The sequence below is a fragment of the Nanorana parkeri genome, unplaced genomic scaffold, assembly GCF_000935625.1.
Source record: "Nanorana parkeri isolate BGI_ZX_2015 unplaced genomic scaffold, ASM93562v1 scaffold117, whole genome shotgun sequence".
In the NCBI taxonomy this organism is placed as follows: Eukaryota; Metazoa; Chordata; class Amphibia; order Anura; family Dicroglossidae; genus Nanorana; species Nanorana parkeri.
Window position 1 is genome coordinate 1,135,269 of NW_017306385.1, and position 21,651 is coordinate 1,156,919.

General features: G+C 42.8%; 1 protein-coding gene across 1 annotated transcript in view; it reads left to right on the plus strand.

Moving 5' to 3' along the window:
- TAF2 (TATA-box binding protein associated factor 2) overlaps positions 1-21,651 on the plus strand; it is an 80,304-nt gene that overhangs the window by 1,133 nt on the left and 57,520 nt on the right. The window contains exons 2-11 of the mRNA XM_018553348.1: positions 374-428; positions 2,807-2,967; positions 8,400-8,518; positions 8,602-8,743; positions 10,864-11,095; positions 12,473-12,657; positions 13,529-13,642; positions 14,950-15,049; positions 15,197-15,282; positions 18,941-19,076. Of these exons, the coding sequence (XP_018408850.1) occupies positions 374-428; positions 2,807-2,967; positions 8,400-8,518; positions 8,602-8,743; positions 10,864-11,095; positions 12,473-12,657; positions 13,529-13,642; positions 14,950-15,049; positions 15,197-15,282; positions 18,941-19,076 (1,330 nt within the window). The remainder of the gene's footprint in view (positions 1-373; positions 429-2,806; positions 2,968-8,399; positions 8,519-8,601; positions 8,744-10,863; positions 11,096-12,472; positions 12,658-13,528; positions 13,643-14,949; positions 15,050-15,196; positions 15,283-18,940; positions 19,077-21,651) is intronic.

A 21,651-nucleotide genomic window follows, 5' to 3' on the forward strand; every position in this document is an offset into this window, starting at 1 on the left:
ATCTCACACACACACACACACACACACACACACACACACACACCCACCTACCTGGGTACTGTGTATATGGGCTCCACTCGTATTTACTTACCTGTCTGTGTACTGCGTATATTGTGCGCTATACATACAGATCTGGACACTGTGTATATTATCTCCACTTATTAATACCTGATATAGTGTGTGTATAGATCCTTCTTAGTTGTATTTACCTGTATAATGTGTATATAGACTCTTATCCATCCATCTGTACACATGATTGTGCATTCACACCAGCCTGCCTGTATCCGACGGTTCCTCCTCACAGTTGCCATTGTAACATTTCAGTCATGTCATTGTAATGTGAGAATCATTTTGTTTTTTCTTCTCTCTATACGACTCACCAGGTAGTCTGCATCAGCAACATCAATTTTCAGAGGAAGTCTGTCATTGTAAGTCATTTCTCTTGTGTCTCCTGTTACAGTACAATGTTCTTCAGTGGCTGTCAGGTTTATAATTTTTTTCCCCCTGAAACCCAAAAACCAAATTGTTCAATTTAAACTGTAAAAAAATGTGCGGAGCCGGATGGTTTGGGGCCCAGTCTCCTCACCTTGGTGCTCTGGGACATTCTGCTCAGCAAGCCCATGAATTAGAACGAGCCGCCAACTCTCTGGAATGAAGAAAATAATTAAACGTGCACCGTTCTTTCCCTTATGGGTCTCAGAAGACTGACAGATTCGCATAGTTACAGAAAACATGTGCATCAGTAATGAGGAAGCAAAGCGTGCATATATAAGGAGCAAAACGTACCCTGTGCTAATGTAAATTGACAAACTGTATATATTTAACACCTTCCCACCAGCGTAACGGATATATGCGTCACCCTGGTGGGCATAAACGCCAGCTGTGCGCATATATGTGTCAGCCAGCCTGCTAGTGATCACACTCCCAGCACAGTGACCAAGATGTAACCAACAGCTGCCTGTTACTATTTGGTAATGGGAGCCAGTGGGACGGGCTTCCAATCATGTGACAGCAAGTCACAGTCTAAAATTGTGTGTATCTTCCTGCACTCCTTACCGGATCTCCTAGGAGATGATGTCTGTAATAGGGTGCTTGTAGCGACCACGGAGGCACCGTGTAGTCAAGTAGTAATTCCAAAAGATGTCACCAGCACTCCAAAAGTAGATTCAATATATTTTAATGACAACGGTCATTCAAAATCACAAGTACTTTCGGGGCCACGTTGGGTCCCCGTCATCAGGCTCAGGTTCTGAGCCTGATGACGGGGACCCAACGTGGCCCCGAAAGTACTTGTGATTTTGAATCACCGTTGTCATTAAAATATATTGAATCTACTTTTTGAGTGCTGGTGACATCTTTTGGAATTACAGCAAGTCACAGTCGTCACATGATTGCTAATGCCAACTCTAACTCCCATCGTTAAGACCCCATTCACACCAGGGCGACAGCGTTTTTTTTTTTTATTGCATGTTTCTTATGTGCATTTCAGCGCATTTTGCAGGCATTTTCTGTTCATATGTAAGAGCGGTTTAAGGCTCATTTTCAGTAGTCCAATGAAAAGCAAAAATGCACGAAAAAGGGCAAAAACGCGCTGATTGGCGCGTTTCCATTGAAGTCTATGGACCAAAACGAGCTGAAAAGCGCCACAAAAGAAGCTCATGGATAAACAACGGGCGTATTTGTAAGCGCAATTCAGCGCTTTTGCGTGAACGGCCCCTATAGGAATACATGGGATTTTGATTTGCATGCGTTTCAGCCCTGGTGTGAATGGGGCCTAAAGTGACACTAAGCTCAGGAGTTAAATCTTAAAAATGCATTTAAGTACCCTAACTAATAACAAAAATGTATCTTATTTGTGTGTCAGTGTATGTATAAAGTCACTCGCACTCCAATAGAATTTCAAGTCAAAAACGGTTTATTGACTCGATTGCTATCACATCATATAGCGACGTTTCGGAACAACAGCGGTTCCTTCTTCAGGCAAACAGAATGTGAAATGTGTGTGCTTTCAGGGGAGGGGGGGAATCCCTGCAGGGAACCATTAGTGGCAGTCACGGCTCTCTGCAGGGGTATATCGAGAAGTGAGCGAGCGCCGGTATGTGTTCGCTCACTTCCCGATCTACTGAGCCGACCTGTGACAGTTTCATTGTCACAGGTCGGCTCAGATTATGAGGCTGAGTGAAAATCACTCACCTCATAATTCTCCTTTTAAGATTTAACTCCTGAGTTAAGCGTCACTTTAAGGTCCCCTTGAAGGGCCATCGGGAGTCAGTGGCAAGAGGTTAAATAATAAACATTGTTTACATTACTAAGTTAATGCACTACAAAACTAAGTGCACTTATCTTTTTTTCCCCCCTTCTCTTGATCTAACATAACCCACCCTCCCCCTGTACAGATGCATACTTGCCTTGAGCTGTTGGCTGCTGTCCTACTGTTTGATTACATCCACAGCCACACGTCTTCACTGTCCTGGCAGCACATTCGCTTTACAGGCGCAGAGACTTCTATGAGACCGTCTCTGAGTTTCTCTGGCCTAAGGACACAGCACCATAGAACTCTATAGGGCACTACTGCATAGATGCTTTCCAGGACAGTGAACACTTGCGGTACTGGTATGGAGGGGAAGGGTGGGTCAGGGGAAATGCGCAAAAAGGATACGTGCATTTTGTTCGTTTCCAGCAAACATTTTTTTCATTCATGACTACTGTCTTTGGGAAGTGCATTTTTGGAGTGACTACTGTCTTTGTTTAGTAATTTCGTTACTTTGTGGTAAATGTTGCTAATTGGTTGTGCGTCTTTCTATAGGGATTTGTGGAGTTAACAATATTCCCCACAGTGGCCAATCTAAACAGAATCAAGCTGAACAGTAAACAGTGCAGAATATACCGAGTGAAGGTGAATGACCTGGAGGCTGCGTTCATATACAATGACCCCACGCTGGAAGTCTGTCACCATGAATCCAAACAGTGAGTGCTACAGTGTTTTCTTCTCAGTCATAATAATCCTTCCTGATAAATACCAGAGGGTTGGCTTGTGCAAGGAAATCTGGACCATTGAAAATAGTATCTGGAGACTTTAAAGTGTATCTAAACCCAAGAACAAATGTGTAATACTGTATATTGCACTCCTTTTATTAATTTTCACCTGGTGATCCTGCCATTAACACAATTCCTGTCCTTGGGTGACAACAAACTCTTACTGTGCTGTACGTTTGGAGTAACGTCATTCTCACCCTAGGACAGGAAGTGTGTTAGGACTACAGAAGAACCACGTCTTCTCCTCATTTCCATAGTATGGAGGAGGCGTTCTGTAGTAAACAGAAGATGAAAAAAGGAAAAACAAGTGCTTTATTAACAGTTACTAAATCTCACTTAGGGTTGGCATCTACCTTAAAAAAAAACAAAAAACTTGCCTCTAGTACCATTTTCAGTAGGGATGCACCAGTGCCGATGCCGAGCATTTGGGTGAGTACTCGTACTTGCCCAAATGCTCCGAGGCCTAGCCCGATACTTCCGGTATCAGGAAGCCGGGCAGCGAGTCATTACACACTACCCGGCTTCCTGATTGGCCGGGAAGCCGGCTCTATGCTCCTTCGTCACTTGTGACGAGAGAGCATGGAGCCGGCTTCCCAGCCAATCAGGAAGCCGGGCAGCGTGTAATGACTCGCTGCCCGGGTTCCTGATTGGTCGGGAAGCTGGCCAATCAGTTAGCCAAGTGCTGTGTAATGATGCGGCTCCCGGCTTTCTGGTTAGCCAGGAAAATGGCTTCATGCTCCCTCATGACGAGGGAGCATGGAGCCGGCTTCCCGGCCAATCAGGAAGCCGGGTGCAGCGTCATTACACGGCGCCCAGCTTCCTGATTGGCCAGAAAGCGAGCTCCATGCTTTCTTGTCTAGTGATGAGAAGCATGGGCATGGTCTCCCTGCTAATTCGGGAAGCCAGGCAGCGAGTCTTTACCCGCTGCCTGGCTTCCTTAATGGGACATTTGGTATCGGCATTTGGTATCGGCAAGTACTGGGAAAAAAATATCGGTACTCGTACTCGATACCGAAAAACCGGTATCGGTGCATCCCTAATTGTCAGGTTTTGACTTTGCTTTCTATGTGTAAAGTATATTCTGCAGCTGCAATATTTAAACATCCTCAGACTGCATCATGAACCGGCGGAAATTCGCACAGTGGGTGCCGCTGTCGTCGCCCTTCCAGCCGGTGTCCCTCGATCAGCTGAGCGAAGGAGCCGGTCAGAAAATCTTCAAACACACAGTTCTTTTCAGCCAATCGGCTACAAACACTGTTCACGTGTTCTGACAGTGGCCATTGCCGGGATATGAAGAAAAACAGCGGGGGATTCCTCCATCAACACTATTAAGCATTGATGGAGGAACCTGTTCTATTTTTCTTTTTGTTCAGCCCGCGGGATAAACGAAGAAACTAGAACATTGTGTGGCCAGCTTTACATCAGCTTTGATGTTGTCCTCACCTGGTGAAATATTTGACTAGAGAGGAGTGACAAAGAAACATGGAGTGGATGAGGACCATTACAGAAGTTTATTGACTTGATTACCAAAGTTACAATGGTAGACAGATCAATATTTTACCTTTAGACCTCCCTCCACTTTCGTCGGAGCAGGATGCCTAATCCTGGATCTTATAGAGCAGTGAAGGGCAAAACTGTATATGCAGCCCCTGACATCACCAAAGGGCCACACATAATGTAGAGTGCTTGTAATGTTGCAGAAAATAATTAGAGACTGGACATTCTACAGTAGATGGTCAGAGACTATGGGCATGCTACAAGATATTGTGAAAGCTTGCCAACATGCTACAGACATAGTTACATACTAGTAACCTGCTGTACGAAACTATCAGAGACGGGGACTTGTTGCAAGAGACTGCTAGAGATCACTGCCATTACAGAGAATGTAATGGCAGTGATCTGTAATGTAATTCATTTTAAAATTTGCTGGCACCATTTTGGCTATTTGTCCAAGTAAGATCCAATATAAAATGTTAGAGAAATAAAGTAAGTGTGAAAGGAATTACAAATAAAATAAAAAAAGTAGCAGAATTCAGTTTAAGGCCCATTCACACTTCATGTTTGCCATGGGCTGCAACATACCTTGCATTGTGGCAAAAAAGTAGAGTATGCACTATTTTCCAGTGCATTGCACAGTATTGCTGTACCGAGTGTTGTGCTGCATTGCGGCACGCAGCACCCTGGAGATTTGTTGGGGTGCCATTCAAATGAATAGCAATGCAATGCACTTAGCGCAAGGTAATGCATGCTAGGTGCATTGTGTGATAATGTGTGTTAATTTCATGGTGTGGTCCAATTAATACTACGCTTAGGTGTGAATGGGTCCTTAATGAATATTCCCCTGTAGTGTTCTACTTACTACTTGTAGGCATCAAGGTCAGGCATATACTGCCTGTATGGTGGGGTCCAACGACCATTCAGCAAGTACAAGAGGGCACAAGCTGGACACCAGGGGGCTCTATAATAATTGATTTGATGGAGGACTCTGTGCAGAATTATATTGTTCCTATGATTCTATTAGCAGAGACATTGGCAGCTTCCTTACTGAACTTGGGGCTTGATGATTCCTTTTTATTAAACTTTCATTAACTACCCCTGCACTGCAAGGGTTAACTGCTCGTTTTCGTCTAGATGTTAAAATAAAAAAAGCTATATTCACCCGATCTCAGCTGTCACAGCGCTCCCTCCAGCCTGGCTCCTCCACTACAGCGATGGTATGTGTCTCGGCATCATCACGTCCAGTACATGGTGTATTGGATGTGATGACTTGGGGATCCTTAGACCACTGTAACGGAGGGGAGCAAGGCTGGAAGGATCGGCTCACTAGTTCAGGTGTGTTTTTACTTTTTATTTTTGGACCTAGATGAAAACATGCAGGGGTAGCCCTACTGCAAGGGTTAATAAAAGTTTTGCCTGGAGTTCTTCAATGTCCCAAATCTAAAAGCAGAGCTGAAAAATAAAAAATAACAAAAACTGTGTATTTTTCAGACTAAACTCAGATTGTATGATTGTTCATATAACTGTGTAACGTGACTGGTCCCCTTTAAAGCCGGTAAAATCTAAATTGTAAGAGTGACCTTCTTCTGAGAATTCATTTATAATGTGCTCACTTTGTTGGATTTATACCAGGCCTCAGGGTTCCATAACAAATTTACCCAAACACTTACATCAATAGTCCAGCCTTTTATAGAAGGATTGAGGGGACAGTGACGGTGCCAAGGCCACGGCTTTCTGCCAGCAGCAGCACACTAAAGCTGTGTCACAGCGCACAATATCGGTGTACTGACTCCCTCAATCATTTCTCTGCTTGCATGAGATGCCTGGAAAGTGTGGAGGGGGCCAGCTACTCGGAAAAGGATGTTGGATTAAAGAAAACACTCATTACAGTGGTGTAAAGCCACCCATAGACATAGGATAGTGCTCGCCAGATGTGAAACTGTCTTCACAAGAACCATCTTTACATAAACCGCAAACTTCATTCTCTGCTGAAAACATGACGTATCTGCAACATACACCTGTGAGCGTAGAAGGTGAGATTGAGATGATGCCACCAGTAGCAGGAGCTATGTACTCCCTATAACTATATGATAATAGAAACATAGACACGTAAAACATAATTTTCAGCCAAGGAAAGTGGCCAAAAACAATCTGCTCTTCAGAATGACTTTTGTCTGTCATCTGTTAATGTTCTTTTTCATGAATGATCTTTCATAGCTGAATGAATGTTCAGCTCAATAATATTTGTTTTTTTTAGAGCACTAATTTATGGATATGAGTTTCTTAACTTCAAAAATATTCTTGTGTATTATCAGTCCTCTCTGGATTCATTGAGTCAATGTTGACTTACAGTGGCCTGTTATGTATAACACAGTGGCTTAGTGATTAGCGGTTCTGCCTTGCAGAAGTCTCTGATTCGGATCCCGGTCAGCACGCTGTCTACATAAAGTTTGCATGTACTCCTTGTACTTGAGTGGGTTTCCATCAGGTACTCCGGTTTCCTCCCACACTCCAAAGACATGCTGGAAGGTTAATCTAGATCGGACCTGTATGTATGTATGCATGTATGTATGTATGTATGTATGATAGGGACCTTAGATTGTAAGTACATGGGCTGATGCAAATGTTCAGTATGTGAAAAGCGCTGCGTAAAATTGTAATAAATAAATGAATGTCTAATGGGTTTTCTTGGAAAGATATGGGGGTAATTTGCCAGCATTTTTCATGTTGCATGTCCAGTATCCTTCTTCCCTCCATTCTCTTTTTTGCGGCATTATTAAAATGAATGTGTCCTCGCTTGTTTTAGTCGTGAAGCAGAAAGCGGACTATTGAGCTTTATAAGGTCCCTTTCACACAGGCTGATCATGAGGAGATACATGCATGGATCTCCTCCTGATCAGAGCAGTACAGATTGGATGTCACCGCTGTGACATCCATGTCTCTCCAGTTTTTTCCTTCCTTCCTCCTTGCGAGAAAGGAAAAAAGCTGAAAATGACCGGACCCAATCTCGGTCTATGGAGAATCGGATATAAATGGGACATGTGTGCGTTTAGATCAGATTACCCAGGATCGGGCACGGTCAGGTCTGGCAAAATGGATCTCTGATCTGTCTGTTTTTCCAGACTTTGCCCGGAGTCGCGGGTAACTGGGCGTAAACAGACGCCCATCCATTTACACACAGCTGCCCATAACCTTACCTTGAGCATCCAGTCGGGTCCGCTGAAAAAAACAGGCGGACCTGATTGGACCACCCATGTGAAAGGTGCTCTAAAATGTTTTTCTTTGAAAAGTAGCGATATAGCTGTGGTTAATGTGCCTGGTTTACAGGTCAGGACAAGAGGAGGAGATGCGGCACTGTTCTGTATTCCATGTAAACATTGCCCCTGAGGCAGTTGCTAAAATTTTACTGGGTACTGGGGCGTTTTCTTTGTCCCAGAAAGAGACAAATATTTTACACTCTCACCTTCATAGAGATATCTTACTTTAATATGGGGTTAATGTTTTTGCAGTACTCTAGTCCTGGATCCACTTTTATATTTAGACATTCTGTCTGCTTGGCGTTTGTATTCTCTTCCCATGTTTCTGTAGGATTCCTCGGCCAGCTCCGGTATCCTCCCACAATCTAAAAATATAGTAGTAGATTAAATGGCTTCTGACCAAAATTAGGCCTACATTGTGTGTGTCGGTGTCACATTCACGCAATGCACAAGTGTGAAGTTGTGGGCTGCTGTTACTATTTTATTTACTCTGCCAAATGCAATGAACTATATAAATAAAGCATTACATATATTTTATTAATTTATTTAATACATTTAATTTTTTTAATCTAATTTTTACTCGGTTTTGTGTTTTTTCTTTTCTCTTAGACGAAATCTGAATTATTTTTCCAATGCATATGCAGCAGCTGTCAGTGCAGTTGACCCTGATGCTGGAAATGGGGAACTCTGCATCAAAGTGCCATCAGAACTGTGGAAACATGTTGATGGTAATCTAAAATACAATTTATTTGCTGTTTTATTAGGTGCGTGACATTTTTTTTATTTATTTGTATTCCGTTGGTTGTTACAGAGTTAAAGGTGCTGAAGGTGTTTATTGAATTCTCCCTGGACCAGCCAAAGGGTGGCCTTCATTTTGTTGTTCCTAATGTGGAGGGCAGTATGGCGGAAAGAGGGGCTCATGTGTTTTCCTACGGATACCAGAATTCCACCAGGTAAGCCATGGTCTGTATAGCTGGCTTTACGTTGAAATTGAATTTTTTCTCGTTGTTTGAGGGGCATAGGATTTAGAAACAATTGGGTTATACTGCCTCCTACATGATGGTTTGGACACTAGCAAACAAAAACCAGTGACCGGCCTGGTACAATCCTTCCTACTAGCATGCCATTTTTGCTACTGTCCTAAGAGGATGGATGCCTTTCTTTTTTCTACTGAGAAAAGTTTAACTGTTTCTACTAGCCATTTTCCAAGATTTTTTTCTTTAATCAAGCCTTGTCTACATGCTACTTGAGCTGGTCTCTTAAAATCCTGTTCACACTTGGCATGCACTTGCCACGTGTGCATTTGCCGTGCATGAACCCATTTTGTTTCAGTGGGCTGCCGCACATGCAAAAACATAAGGCAAAGAAGCTCATGCAGCAGTTTGAGCTGTAAGCCTAACGCGTTTTTTTGACATGTTTATGTGCGTTTGGCCCATGTTTTAATGGCAGCGTTTGGAGTGCCATTAACAAGTAATGGTACCACAAGTGCATCACACGTTTTTAGCAAGCTGCGTGAACTCGCCCAATGTGCACAGCTTGGCTCACATTCATGCAATGCACAAGTGTGAACTGGGACCTATGCAGTTATGTTGAACAATGTTTCCTTCACAATAACTTTGAAGGCTGTACCCTGATCCTGCTGGACTGAAGATTAGGGGGGGTTTCTTGGAATGTGACCTTTTGAGTACTGGAATCCACATTGTGGCATTTTTGTGTACTGTGTTACAGTAGCTGTGGAGTGCTTTCTAGGTCCAGAGCCATATCGCTGCCGAGTCTGACCTTGAAGACTCACTTTGTGGGCAGGCTGTGTGTGCCCAGCATTAGGAGACACTTCGTTTTTTAGAACATTGGGTGCCATTATTATCCTTATCGTTGTTTTTTTTTTTCACAGAAAAGGGTTAAAACGCTTTAGGACTAAGTGCTGCACCACTAGGTGGAGTGTCACGCACACACACTCTGCACTCGTGTTTCTGCCATTTAAATGGTTCCACCTAGGTTTGTTCTTGCTGCTGCCTACAGTAGCCAAGATGTCTCCATGTAGGCTTTACCTTGTATTCTGAGATAATGTCCCCTGACTAGCAGTGCTACATTTGGGATCCCAAACACATGGGGCACAGTCCCGCTAAGTCCCTCCTCGGCTCTCAAGGGCCTGACACTGGCAGCCAAGAACGCCATCCCCTGCTCAGTTCCTACATTTCTCTTTGTCTTCCTTAGCTTCGTCAGGTAGGACCGCCAGTCTTGGGTGGATATCACCGCAGGTATGCAGGATTTAATAGAAAAAATTGCAACTTTGATTGCTGACTCTGGCTGTGGCGTATCCCAATGCCTTCCCCTAGAGAACCATCATCTGACCTGCCTGCGGCCTCTGAGCCTTTGGCTCCAGAGTCTCTATCTGAGGAAGAATCTCAGAAATCATTGATAGCCCCCAATAACTCCCATGAGAGACCATTTCAGCTCTTATGGTTGCGGTGACTACCACCTTAAATATGAAAGAACAGCCTTGAGCTTATCTAGGTGCTGTGTAGTATCCCTTCCAAGGCCCTAAGGATTTCAAAAATATTATGTACACGCTACTTCCAGAGGGCTTGTACAGATACTGGGAAACTCCTGGTTAACTGTTCACACCTTTCAAATGTTTTGTAGCCGAATACCTTTATTAAGAAGTGGGCCATTCCCACTGTTGGTCCGGCAGTGTCCCACCTACAGTGTTACATAAATGTTTGAAGATTCTATCCCAAGTCTTCTGACCCAAGAGAGAAGCCCAGTTCAACCGCAAACAATGGGCCTCCAAATCCCCTAACCCTGCGGACAAGTCCCCTTTGACATGAAGGAACACGCAGTGTTGTAGACAGCAGTACAAATCAATGGTCTCTGAATCCTGTGTCCCTCAGTGAAATTCCAGATTTTACGATGAGTACATAAATGCACATTTTTTTAAAACCGAACTCCAGTTTTACAAAGGCATTACAAAATATATTGGCCCAAGGTTCTAAAATACAACATTGTGTCCCATAAAGTCTGTTATGCTGTCAGTCTCATGGATTGAATTCTGAGCATTCTGTTCTCCTTTTAGGTTCTGGTTCCCGTGTGTGGACTCCTATTCAGAGCTATGCACATGGAAGCTGGAGTTCACAGTCGATGCCTCCATGGTGGCCGTGTCCAATGGTGATCTTGTAGAAACGATTTACACCCCTGACATGAGAAAGAAGACCTTCCACTATACCCTGCCTATTCCGACTGCATCTCCTAACATTTCCCTGGCTGTTGGCCCTTTTGAGATTCTGGTGGATCCTTACATGCATGAGGTATGAATATGCTGCATGACCTGTTGATATACTGTTTTTGTACTGTAAAACCTTGAATACCTGCTACAGCTGTTTGACAATCACATGTTTGCTTTGCAGTAATGTGTGATGAAAACTGGCGCTTTACTGTATGCTACCAAAACTCATGAACAGCATTTCCTATCATTTTGAATGGCACCCCAACACTATTACAGAAGCAGGCAATGCACCTGTACTGCAGCACCCCACCACCCATGTGCTGTTCATTATGTTGCCTTTTTCCATTCTCTCTCACTTGTGAATGAGAAGTTTCTTAGTTGTAGCCTCGCAAAAAGTTTGTTTTAGTAATAATTTTTTTATCTTTTTTAGTCAATGATTGTGCTGCGAGCCAAGATTGGATAACATGGCTCTTAAAGGATATGTGCACTTATAAACAAAGTTATTTTATATTTTAAGCACCAGACCTAACCTATCCCCCTCCCCCCCCCAATGGATGCATACTTACCTTGATCAAACGGCCATGGTTCTGCTGTTTATTTGCATCTAGCGGGGCAAGTCTTTCCTGTACTGGCTTCACCTGCCATTAATGCCCCATAGACTTCTATGGGGTTGTATCCTAAGGCTGGAAACGGTCCCGTAGAAGTTGATGGGGTTGTAATGCCCAGGCATGGCCAGGAGAGTGAGACTTGCAGTGCTGGATGTACATAATCAGTAGGACCGGAGCTGTCACATCGAGTATGTGTCCATGGAGAGGGAGGGTGAGTTAGGTCAGGGAAAGGCGGCAAAAAGCATAAGTGCACTTTGTTCCTCTGCGTTATTCCTCTCCATTATATATTAGAAAAATGCTACCGTACCTTTTTGGAAGCTCTTCCACTGACCTGCTTTCTCATTTCCTGCCTAGGTGAGACTTGCATATCCTGGGCCCCCCCAGCCTCCCGGGCTATCTACGTTGTATAGCCCAGAAGGCTGCAGGCATTAACTTTGAACTATTGCGAGATTTACCTGTTCTCCCTGCAACTTGTGTACTTGTTGCCATACCGTCATAATGCAACCCTCCACTGGCAATGCTGAAATCATGGCAACAACTAATGATGGCCAGCTTTCTCTTTGTGCGCATGTGTGGGATCTAGCTGCGCGGCATCTTGGGGCGCAGGTAACAGCTGGATACCAATACCGATTAAAAATGACGGCGTGGGAGAAGCAAGGCAGGAGGAAAGCTTTAGCTGCAAGCAAGATATTGGGTGAACTACATAGACCTGTAAATAATATATTTTTTTATTGTAATGTGCTAAAGTTCATTGCAGTGCTAAAATTCTAATTTTGTCAGATTGGTGGAAGGTCATCTGTGAGCTGCCCCTTACCCTTATTGACTTCACTGTTGTGATTTCCTTTTATCAGGTGACTCACTTTTGCCTGCCTCAGCTGCTGCCTCTTCTGAAGCACACAACCTCCTACCTCCATGAGGTGTTTGAGTTTTATGAGGAGATCCTCACCTGCCGCTACCCGTATTCCTGCTTCAAGACGGTGTTTGTCGATGAAGCTTACATGGAAGTCACAGCCTATGCATCTATGAGTATCTTTAGGTAGGTGTTTGAAAATTGACACATATATTCTATTTCATGTACTATTTGTTTTAGAGCAGCCGCTGTATTCTTTTTATTTACCACTGAATTGACTTTCTTGTGTGTGTTCTATAGCAGTCTCCTTGTCCACTGTCACATTTTCACTGTACTGATGTGACTGCTTTAGCCTAGGACAGTTTTGTCCGGCATACCTCGCCAATCTGCTGCTAGCTCAGGTTGCGTATTCTGACAGCGGGGGATTCGTCCATCGACGCTTACAATGTAACCAAAAGTCTGCTGAATCCCCCTCAAAGAACTTTTCTCAATCAGTAGCTCTCTATTTCTCGACTAATCCTGCTAGTCACTTCTGGTTTATATAAACCATGGCCATTGCATATGGTTTTGTTCTCAATTGTTTACCACTCTACCTTTTCTTGGTGCCACTTGCTATTCCTGAGCACCCTCTGCGGTATTTGCAGCTGTAAGCTTGTTTTAACCCTCTCAGTGCTATTCTGTGCGGTCATTGGCAGTTAAAGGGTTAAAGTGTGGTGTAATTCTTGACCAGTTCTATACATGGGGCTCAAAAGTGGCTAAATGTAGTTATTTAATGCAGTAAAAAGCAATTTTTCGATGCTGTTGATGGCTTTAGCTACATCCAGTGCAAGCAAAGCTCTATCTCCCTTATTATATGCCAGAATTTGTATATTTGACTATACTCTACAGATGTTAATTGCTGTTAAAGAAAACTTTGGGCAAAACTTGTTAGGGCTGCAACGACTAAGCGGCTAATTTGATTATAATCGATGATGAAAAACGTTGTCTTGTATATGGTCACCATTGCTGAAAAAAAAAGTTTGACTTATTGTTATCTTTTTTTTTTCTTTCCCCCTAGCACAAATCTCCTTCACAGCGCTATGATTATTGACCAGACCCCGCTAACCAGAAGATGTCTTGCTCAGGCTCTTGCCCAGCAGTTCTTTGGCTGCTTCATTTCTCGAATGTCCTGGTAAGTTCAGCTGCTTTATCGGAGCGCCTGTCTACTCTGTTCCAAATATTATTGACCTCAGTACTCACTAGATGGCGCTATGCGTGTTCTAGTTTATGGTGATTGGGATTGTGGTGTTACCTGCAACTATTACTCTATCCTACTGTGCCTTTCAGTTATGGGTGGTAACACTTTTTTTCTAGGGCAAACATGATTTTAACCCTTCCCTTTTCCCTATCTGTTTTATACATATTCAATAAACTCTACGTGTTAAAAAAAAACCACAAAAAAACGTGATTTTAGATCAGCATGTGTTGTATCTTAGGATCACAAAACTTTTGTTACAGCTAAACTCTAGGTCAAGGTTTCTTGATCTGTTTTTATTCACGGCATCCTTTAAAGGTCAAAAAAGTCAAGGCACTCCATTCTAAAACTTAAATGATAGGGAGACCCCACGCATTCACGGTATGTGACGGTGCTACTCCTGTATCAATGCATCATGGTTGTATATCTGCAGTGTGAGATCGAAGGCATCTGACTGATATTTCAGGACATTTGGTTACTACTGCTCATTGTTCTTGCAGGAGGCTCTGATATGAGAAAGCAAAGCCTTACCAAGATGGTCTCCTCCATACAGACAAACACAACGCAGATCAAGGCTTGCTATTAAAAAAAAAAATATATATATATTATTCAATAAAGTTTTAATATAGAATTAATATATTTGTATTTTTATATCTACGTGGAGTTCAACTTGATCTCAGGTTGTACTTTTTAATCCAACAACAGAAAATCAGAAAACCTTGGATTTCCTGTTTCTGGAAGTGGAAGGTAGTGTTATACGGTATGCTGAATTTAGCTAGACGGAATTTCTATAAAATCCTAAGGCGGCAAACAGCAACTTTGATCTGTTTCATCCCTAAATATGAGTCGCCTGAATAGAGAAGATCCCGGCATCCTGAGTGCAGTTTTTGTTTTTCTTTTAATACATTTACACTAATTGTGATGCTTTATAATTAACTTTGGGCAAGGTCCACTTATTCAGTGTGGCCCCCATCCCACTTTCTTAGATGTTGCATAAAAGAGCAAAAAAGAACCCGTGGAGGGAAAAACCACCAGCACGGCGCCGGGTCACCCTCTCCAGCGCGGCGCCGGGTCACCCTCTCCAGCGCGGCGCCGCGTCACCCTCTCCAGCACGGTGCCCCTCGGTTTTGAACTTAGTCACTGAGGAGCAAATTCCGTTTTAAGAAATAACAGTGATTATCAGTTCGCCTAAAGTAAAATCTTTTTGCTAGTGTTCATGTTAAAGCGGCTCCTTGTATTCACAGGTCTGATGAGTGGGTCCTCAAAGGCATCTCTGGTTATATTTATGGGCTGTGGATGAAGAAGACATTTGGTGTAAATCAGTACCGGGACTGGATCAAAGAAGTGAGAACATTTTCATTTCCATTTATGTGTTGCCCAGTTTACCAGTATGTAACACAGACACAGTCCTATCCCGAGGGCTTGTGTTGTGTGAATGCATAGAACAAGATGAGTATAATTAGTGTCGTTGTCTTTTATGTGTTCTCCCAGGAGCTAGACACAATTGTAGCCTATGAACTGAAGACTGGCGGTGTGTTACTGCACCCGATATTCACTGCCGGAAAGGACAAAGACAAGTAAGTTTAGAGGGGTGTTCAGCATTCTTAATGTGATTGCCACATATGTCAGTTTTCTATTTTAGTTTTAAGTTCTTTAGTTGTGCCACCAAAACTGCGTTTTCTTTCAGATGAGTATAAATTCTTAATGTGTATGTATGTATGAGCAAAAAATATTACAGTTAAAGTGACACTAAACTCAGGAGTTAAATCTTAAAAATACATCCAAGTAGCTTAACTATTAACAAAAATGTATCTTATTTGTGTATCACTCGGCTGTAGATCCTCAAATCATCTCTGAATTGGTGCTGACACTGTCCTTCCTTCTGGAGGGTGGCTACTTTTGTTCCTCATGGTCCCTGTGTGTGTTGTAAAGTAGTCACCACTCCAAGCTCGCTCCTGTGATGGACTACAATCCCAATACAAATTAGTAAATTAAATGGTTAGATTGTAGTCGATCACGGGAGTCAGCTTGGAGCAGTGACTACTTTACAACACACACACGGAGATGATTTGAGGATCTGCAGCTGAGTGTTACACAAATAAGATACATTTTTGTTAATAGTTCAGGTACTAGGATGCGTTTTAAAGGTTTAACTCCTGAGTTTAGTGTCACTTTAAGAAAGAATACAGGATTAATTATTCACAGATGATTAGGTGTCATGCCACGTACAGGAGGGCTTGGACACTGTCAAACAAAAAGCATTTTTTTTTACTTCAATCAAGACTTTTTTCTCTACAGTACCTTGAGGGCCATACCTGGACCCAGCTAGACCAAAGATCACAGGGCCTGCCTGGAATGTGACCTTGGGGCCTTTGTGTACTTTGTCAGTTAGCCGTAGAGTGCTTTCTAGCTAAAGAGCTGTGGCCGATCCTCTGGTGTGACCCAGCCTTGGTTAATGAGCATCGGGTACTACTGATTTGTTGGTATTGTTAAATGCGATCATTCCTATCCCATTCCGTTATTTTCCGCGTAAACCCTTCCCGCAGAAAACAACGGAATGGGACAGTAGTTAGGATGGAATTAGGTGCTGCATTATAGTAACAGTATCACAGGCACTTCACACTCTGTTCTCGCCCCTTTTCATCATGAGTCAACTCTACCCCGCCATTGTTCCTAGGTGTAAGAGACGCACGGGTTTTCACTTTGGTTAGTCTTTGCTGACACCTACAGTGACCTGGTCACCTCCATCAATTAAAGCCCCCTGGTTTGTGAGTGCTCACGGTTTTTACCTGGTGTTCTAAGCTCTCTGAGAATTGTATAATCATTTTGCTGGATTATTAAAAAATAATACAAATCTGCACTGGTCTGAGGTTGGGAGGTTTGTATGTTCCTGGGCACCCCTCGCTGATCAGCACCTACAGTGTTGCTGGAGCGAGGCCGGGGAGCAGCGTCTACATATATTTAGTTTGGATGGGAGGACTGGAGCGAGACCTCTGGAATATTAACTGATGTGACCTATTATTAATGCTTGGCTGGTGATCCCCACCAAATCTGTTCCATCAGTAAGAGGTCTGTTGATGTTCTTTCTGGAGGGTGTTATTCCTATATGAATTTTCCAGCAGTTATACATTAATCTTTATTTGCGCAGCATAGTAAAGGCATAAATAATCCATTTTGTTCATAGCCGCCTGTTTACAAGTCACCGTTGGACATTTTCCAAAATAGCTGACCCAAAGAACAGACTTTCACCAGTTCTGCCTCACAGCTAAGAAGGTCAACAGAAAAATATTCCATTAATCCCTCTACTAAGAGCCATTTAAGTCCATATATTGGCATGGTTGTGTCTTAAAGGACTAGTATACTAAAATGAATAGAACAATGGTGCTCTTGTTAGTAAGGGAACATAAAAATAAAAGTCCGTGTTATAAATATTCATCTATTTATGTGTGTATAATATATCTACGGAAGTCATAAACTTAAAGTAAACCTGTACTGAGAGAAATATGGAGGCTGCCATTGCTGCCTGCCTCCTAGTCATCTCTTCAGTACTTTAAAGCTGAACTCTGGCAAAAAGTAAACGTTTCCATTGCAGTGGGGCTGATCCTGCACTGCAAGGGTTAGATGTCCTTGTATGCCTAGGGTACCCCTGACAAGGACTGTTACTTATCTAAGCCCATGCTCCTGCTGGCTCCCTTAACACTATACGACTGGGTATACGATTTGTGCAGTCTCTTCTCTAAGGCTCTCTGATATTGTCAAGTGCAATGCAGCCCTCAGGGGTATGCGAGGGTACTGAGGGACTGCCACAACCCAGAACGTCAGGGAGAAGAGGAGAGCACCAACTGCCAGGGGAGCGAGGGATCAGGTAACTAAAAATGTTTGTTAAGGTACCATAGATATATACAATCTTTCCCTAATCTTTTTCCAGGACAGCAACTTGAGAGATGATTGGCTCCACCTTCTACAGGAAACAAAATTAGTAAAACAGTTAAAAGCCCCTCCCCTTCCCCTCGTACCTCAGTTTAGATTGTGTTTCCTACCGTCCAGGACCACGACACGTTTGTTCTTTTCTTCCTGACCGGTTGGCCTTGAGGTCGCTGGTCTCCCTCTGTGCAGCTCTGCTTTTAGGGTTATCATCCATCCCTGTGGCCTTGCTGTGATGCGGAGGGGACTGTTTCCTGCCGGGATTTCGTTCCTTTCTTCCGCTAGAGAATGACTCCTGAGGCCCCCGGCTTTGTCCTTTTCTTTTGCTTGATGCAGGAGAGCTTGATAGCAGGGCTTCAGAGCGGCGTCTGGCATGCTGAGTGGTGTTTGGAGCCGGGAGGTATTTCCGGTGCGTTCCAAGCCTCAGCTTGGAACGAGTGGCGTAATTTCCGGTCGCAGCCGATAACCTCACTTCCACTGCGCGCTCAATCTTTTTAACCCTTGCAGTGTGGGTGTAGCTCCACTGCAGGAGAATTTCTTTCTTTTCTCCAGAGTTCAGTTTTAACATTTTTAAGCTTATTCTGGGTCAGTGTCTCAGGTCAGAGTATTACTAAAAGTTGATGTAATCCAGTTGGGGTTTACCTTTTTTAGCTGTTCATTTTATGGGAGGGCAGATACTGCTATCCGCTATACTCCTTTAGGTTACTCCACACCACAGTCTGTATTTTGTGGCCCATTCATAAAATGCAGACTGTGGTGTGGAGCCTGCGGTATCTGAGTTTTCTCTGCTGTGTTTAATTGGAGGGGAGTCCCTCTCCTTGTGCCTGTCAAGGGCAGCTGATAATAAAGTAATCATATTCTACTGCATTTAAAAACTGAAACCCTGTGAGTATCTTCTTTTGGACCACGATACCTTCCTCATACTTTAGGAAGCTTTGTCTAATAAAGTCAGTGAAGAGACATATATTTGTGCAAATCTGTAAAATCTCACTATAGACTGTTATCTTATATTTTTTGATTTACTATGGGGGTTATTTATCAAAACTGGGGCAGACCGAATCTGGAGCAGGTGCCCATAGTAACCAATCAGCTTCTCGCAACAGTTTGTTCATTTGAGCTTTGAAAATGAAACAGAGAAGCTGATTGGTTGCCATGATTGGCTCCAGATTCTGTCTGCTGCAGTTTTGATCAATTCCCCCCGATGTCTTTCTCTGCGTTGAAATTTGAGATATTATAACATATACACACTGCATGGAATGGACACTTTTAGAATAATTTTACATCTTTAGCTTTTTTGTTTTGTATTTTCAGTCCATCTTCCCACCTTCATTTTTCCATAAAACACCCTCATACCTTGTCCTGGGAGTATTTCAACATGTTTCAGTGTAAAGCTCACCTGGTCATGAGGCTGATAGAAAACCGCATCAGTATGGAGTTTATGCTGCAGGTAAGTGCCCTGTTCGTGTAATATGGCTTATATAGGACTCTGAAAATTCCATTCATCAGCACATATTTAAACATTTCTATCCCATATCAGGACCTTAACAGCAGTAATCATGTGTTTGTTACAATAATTTCATTCATTTTAAATACCGCTAGTATCTATACCTGAAATTGTCTTTGTATTTGCTTTAATTATTCTCCTGCATAGCAGTACTTGGACTATTAGGGGCAGTGTCATGAGCTGGTTAAGCTTTGCCCTGCACAGTGCTGTATATAATTCCTGGAAATTATTGATGATACAAGAAGGCATATCACGGTGTGCTGCTTATACATTGTCCATTCAGCACGCTAGGGATGATTTGGTAAACAAAATGTTTTAGAATTTGTATGTCAGGGCAAAATAAAACAAAAACACCTTTGCAATTCATACACATTTCCCTGTTTTGCCTCATTAAAAACACTGCAAGTACAGAAAAATACATTATGATTCTGTTGGGCTGCAGCTTACAATTATTTGCATAATCGATTAGTTGCCTGATTTATTTTTTTCAACTAATCGATTGGTTGCATTAAAAAACAAAAAAATCTCTCTCCTCTCTCTATTCTCCCTCTCTCTCTCTATTCTCTCTCTCTCTATTTTCCCTCTCTCTCTCCTACCCCCAACCGATAATGAGAATAGTTTCCAACTATTCTCATAATATGTTATTATCAATTTAATTGATTAATTGTTGCAGCCCTAATTCTGTCAGAAATCCAGAGTGCTGTTAACTTTTTAGTGAGCTGACAACACTGCCTGTGCTGCACTGAAATCCCAAACAGTGTTGTCAGCTCTTCCTTATGTCTTTTGCTGGGCTACAAAAGACCTCCCCTGTCTTTATCCATAACATATGGGGTGTTTGTTATGTACTAGAACAGGGAAGAACTCTGCTTTAGTACATAACACATTTTGGGATTGGGATTTCAGTGCAGTGGAGGTAACATTGTCAACTCCTTATAGGAAGTTACGAGCAGACTGTTTTCTTGTCAGATAATTAGCTCTGTTGAACTGGTACCAATATTCTATTCACAATTGTAATACTGAACAAGGAAAACTCATAATGGTACCACACCGTGTTTGTCAATACATTTATGGTACAATCAATACATTTTCTTATTTACAATAAAAACAATCAGTATAACAAAATTGGTTCCCTTTAGCAACAAGGAAATCCCAAAGTGGAGCTCTCTAATTAATAATTAGTCAAATGTAAATTGTATCACAAATAGTTTTAATTAAGTAGAAAAATATAAACATATAAACCACACAGAACAAACATTTAAAATCTTAAAACCTCAAAAGCTTCCCTGCAACAGCTTTGTGTGCATATATGAATGGTGGCAAAGATTATAGTTACCCCTCACGGGCGGCCAGCAGCCAATGGTAAATGGATCAGACACTGAAAGTGTATCAAACATTGATGTGTCCTTATTTCAAAAGTCACTCAGTCCATGTGGTGTTTCATTGTAGCAGTCCAAACAGGTTCCACAGCCGGATTGGTGATTTGTCGTCGACCTCCCAAGATCGTGGAGGTAGAGAGTATCCGTTTGGTGATTGCTGGGGGGAAACGCGTCAGGGATAGCGTGATCGAAACTTTCCTCACAGCTTTGAATTACCTGCTGAATTACAAGCGTATGGTTGGCTTAATGGATCAATGCAGAGCGCATCAAGCCATGGTTGCTCAGATTCAAAAGCCATAATTGGACCAGAGGTCTGGATGCAAAGTGTTCTTTACCCCAAACAAAACAAATGACAAACGCACTCAACAATTTGTCACCAGTTATACAGTAAGGTGCACATGAAATGGGCTTCGAACAGTAAAACAGTAGAAAGGCATCATGGCACACTCACTAACCAGCATGTAAAACTACTTGTCTCACCACTAAGGATAATAACAGAGGTTTGGATACACGTCTTCTGCAGAGGATGTGAAAGCCGCACAGCCGCGCCAAGGCACCTCTTATAGTGCGGTCCTAACTCTAAACTATGAGAGTCTCCATCTTGGAGCACATGGGGGCAGAAGATTTCAAATTGGGAGCAGGCTTGTCAGGAGGAAGCCCAGCCTCCTTAAAGGCACAGGAACACACAAGGGATCCCGCACATCCCAATGGCAGCTGAGAACCCCCATGCGTCGCTGCACCAAAACCGATCTGGTTTAGGAGTGTGCCATGATTCCTTTCTACTGTTTTTCTTTACCCCAAAGACATCTCCACAATACTACAGGAGACACACTCAGATATCACGCACAAGTGTGACAACTTGAAATTGCTTACAAGCACCTAGGGACTCTACGGAGTGATCAATGATCTTCTAAATAATTTGAAGTGTTTCCTTAACTGCTACTACTCAACAATCACCAAACGGATACTCTCTACCTCCACGATCTTGGGAGGTCGGCGACAAATCACCAATCCGGCTGTGGAACCTGTTTGGACTACAATGAAACACCACATGGACTGAGTGACTTTTGAAATAAGGACACATCAATGTTTGATACACTTTCAGTGTCTGATCCATTTACCATTGGCTGCTGGCCGCCCGT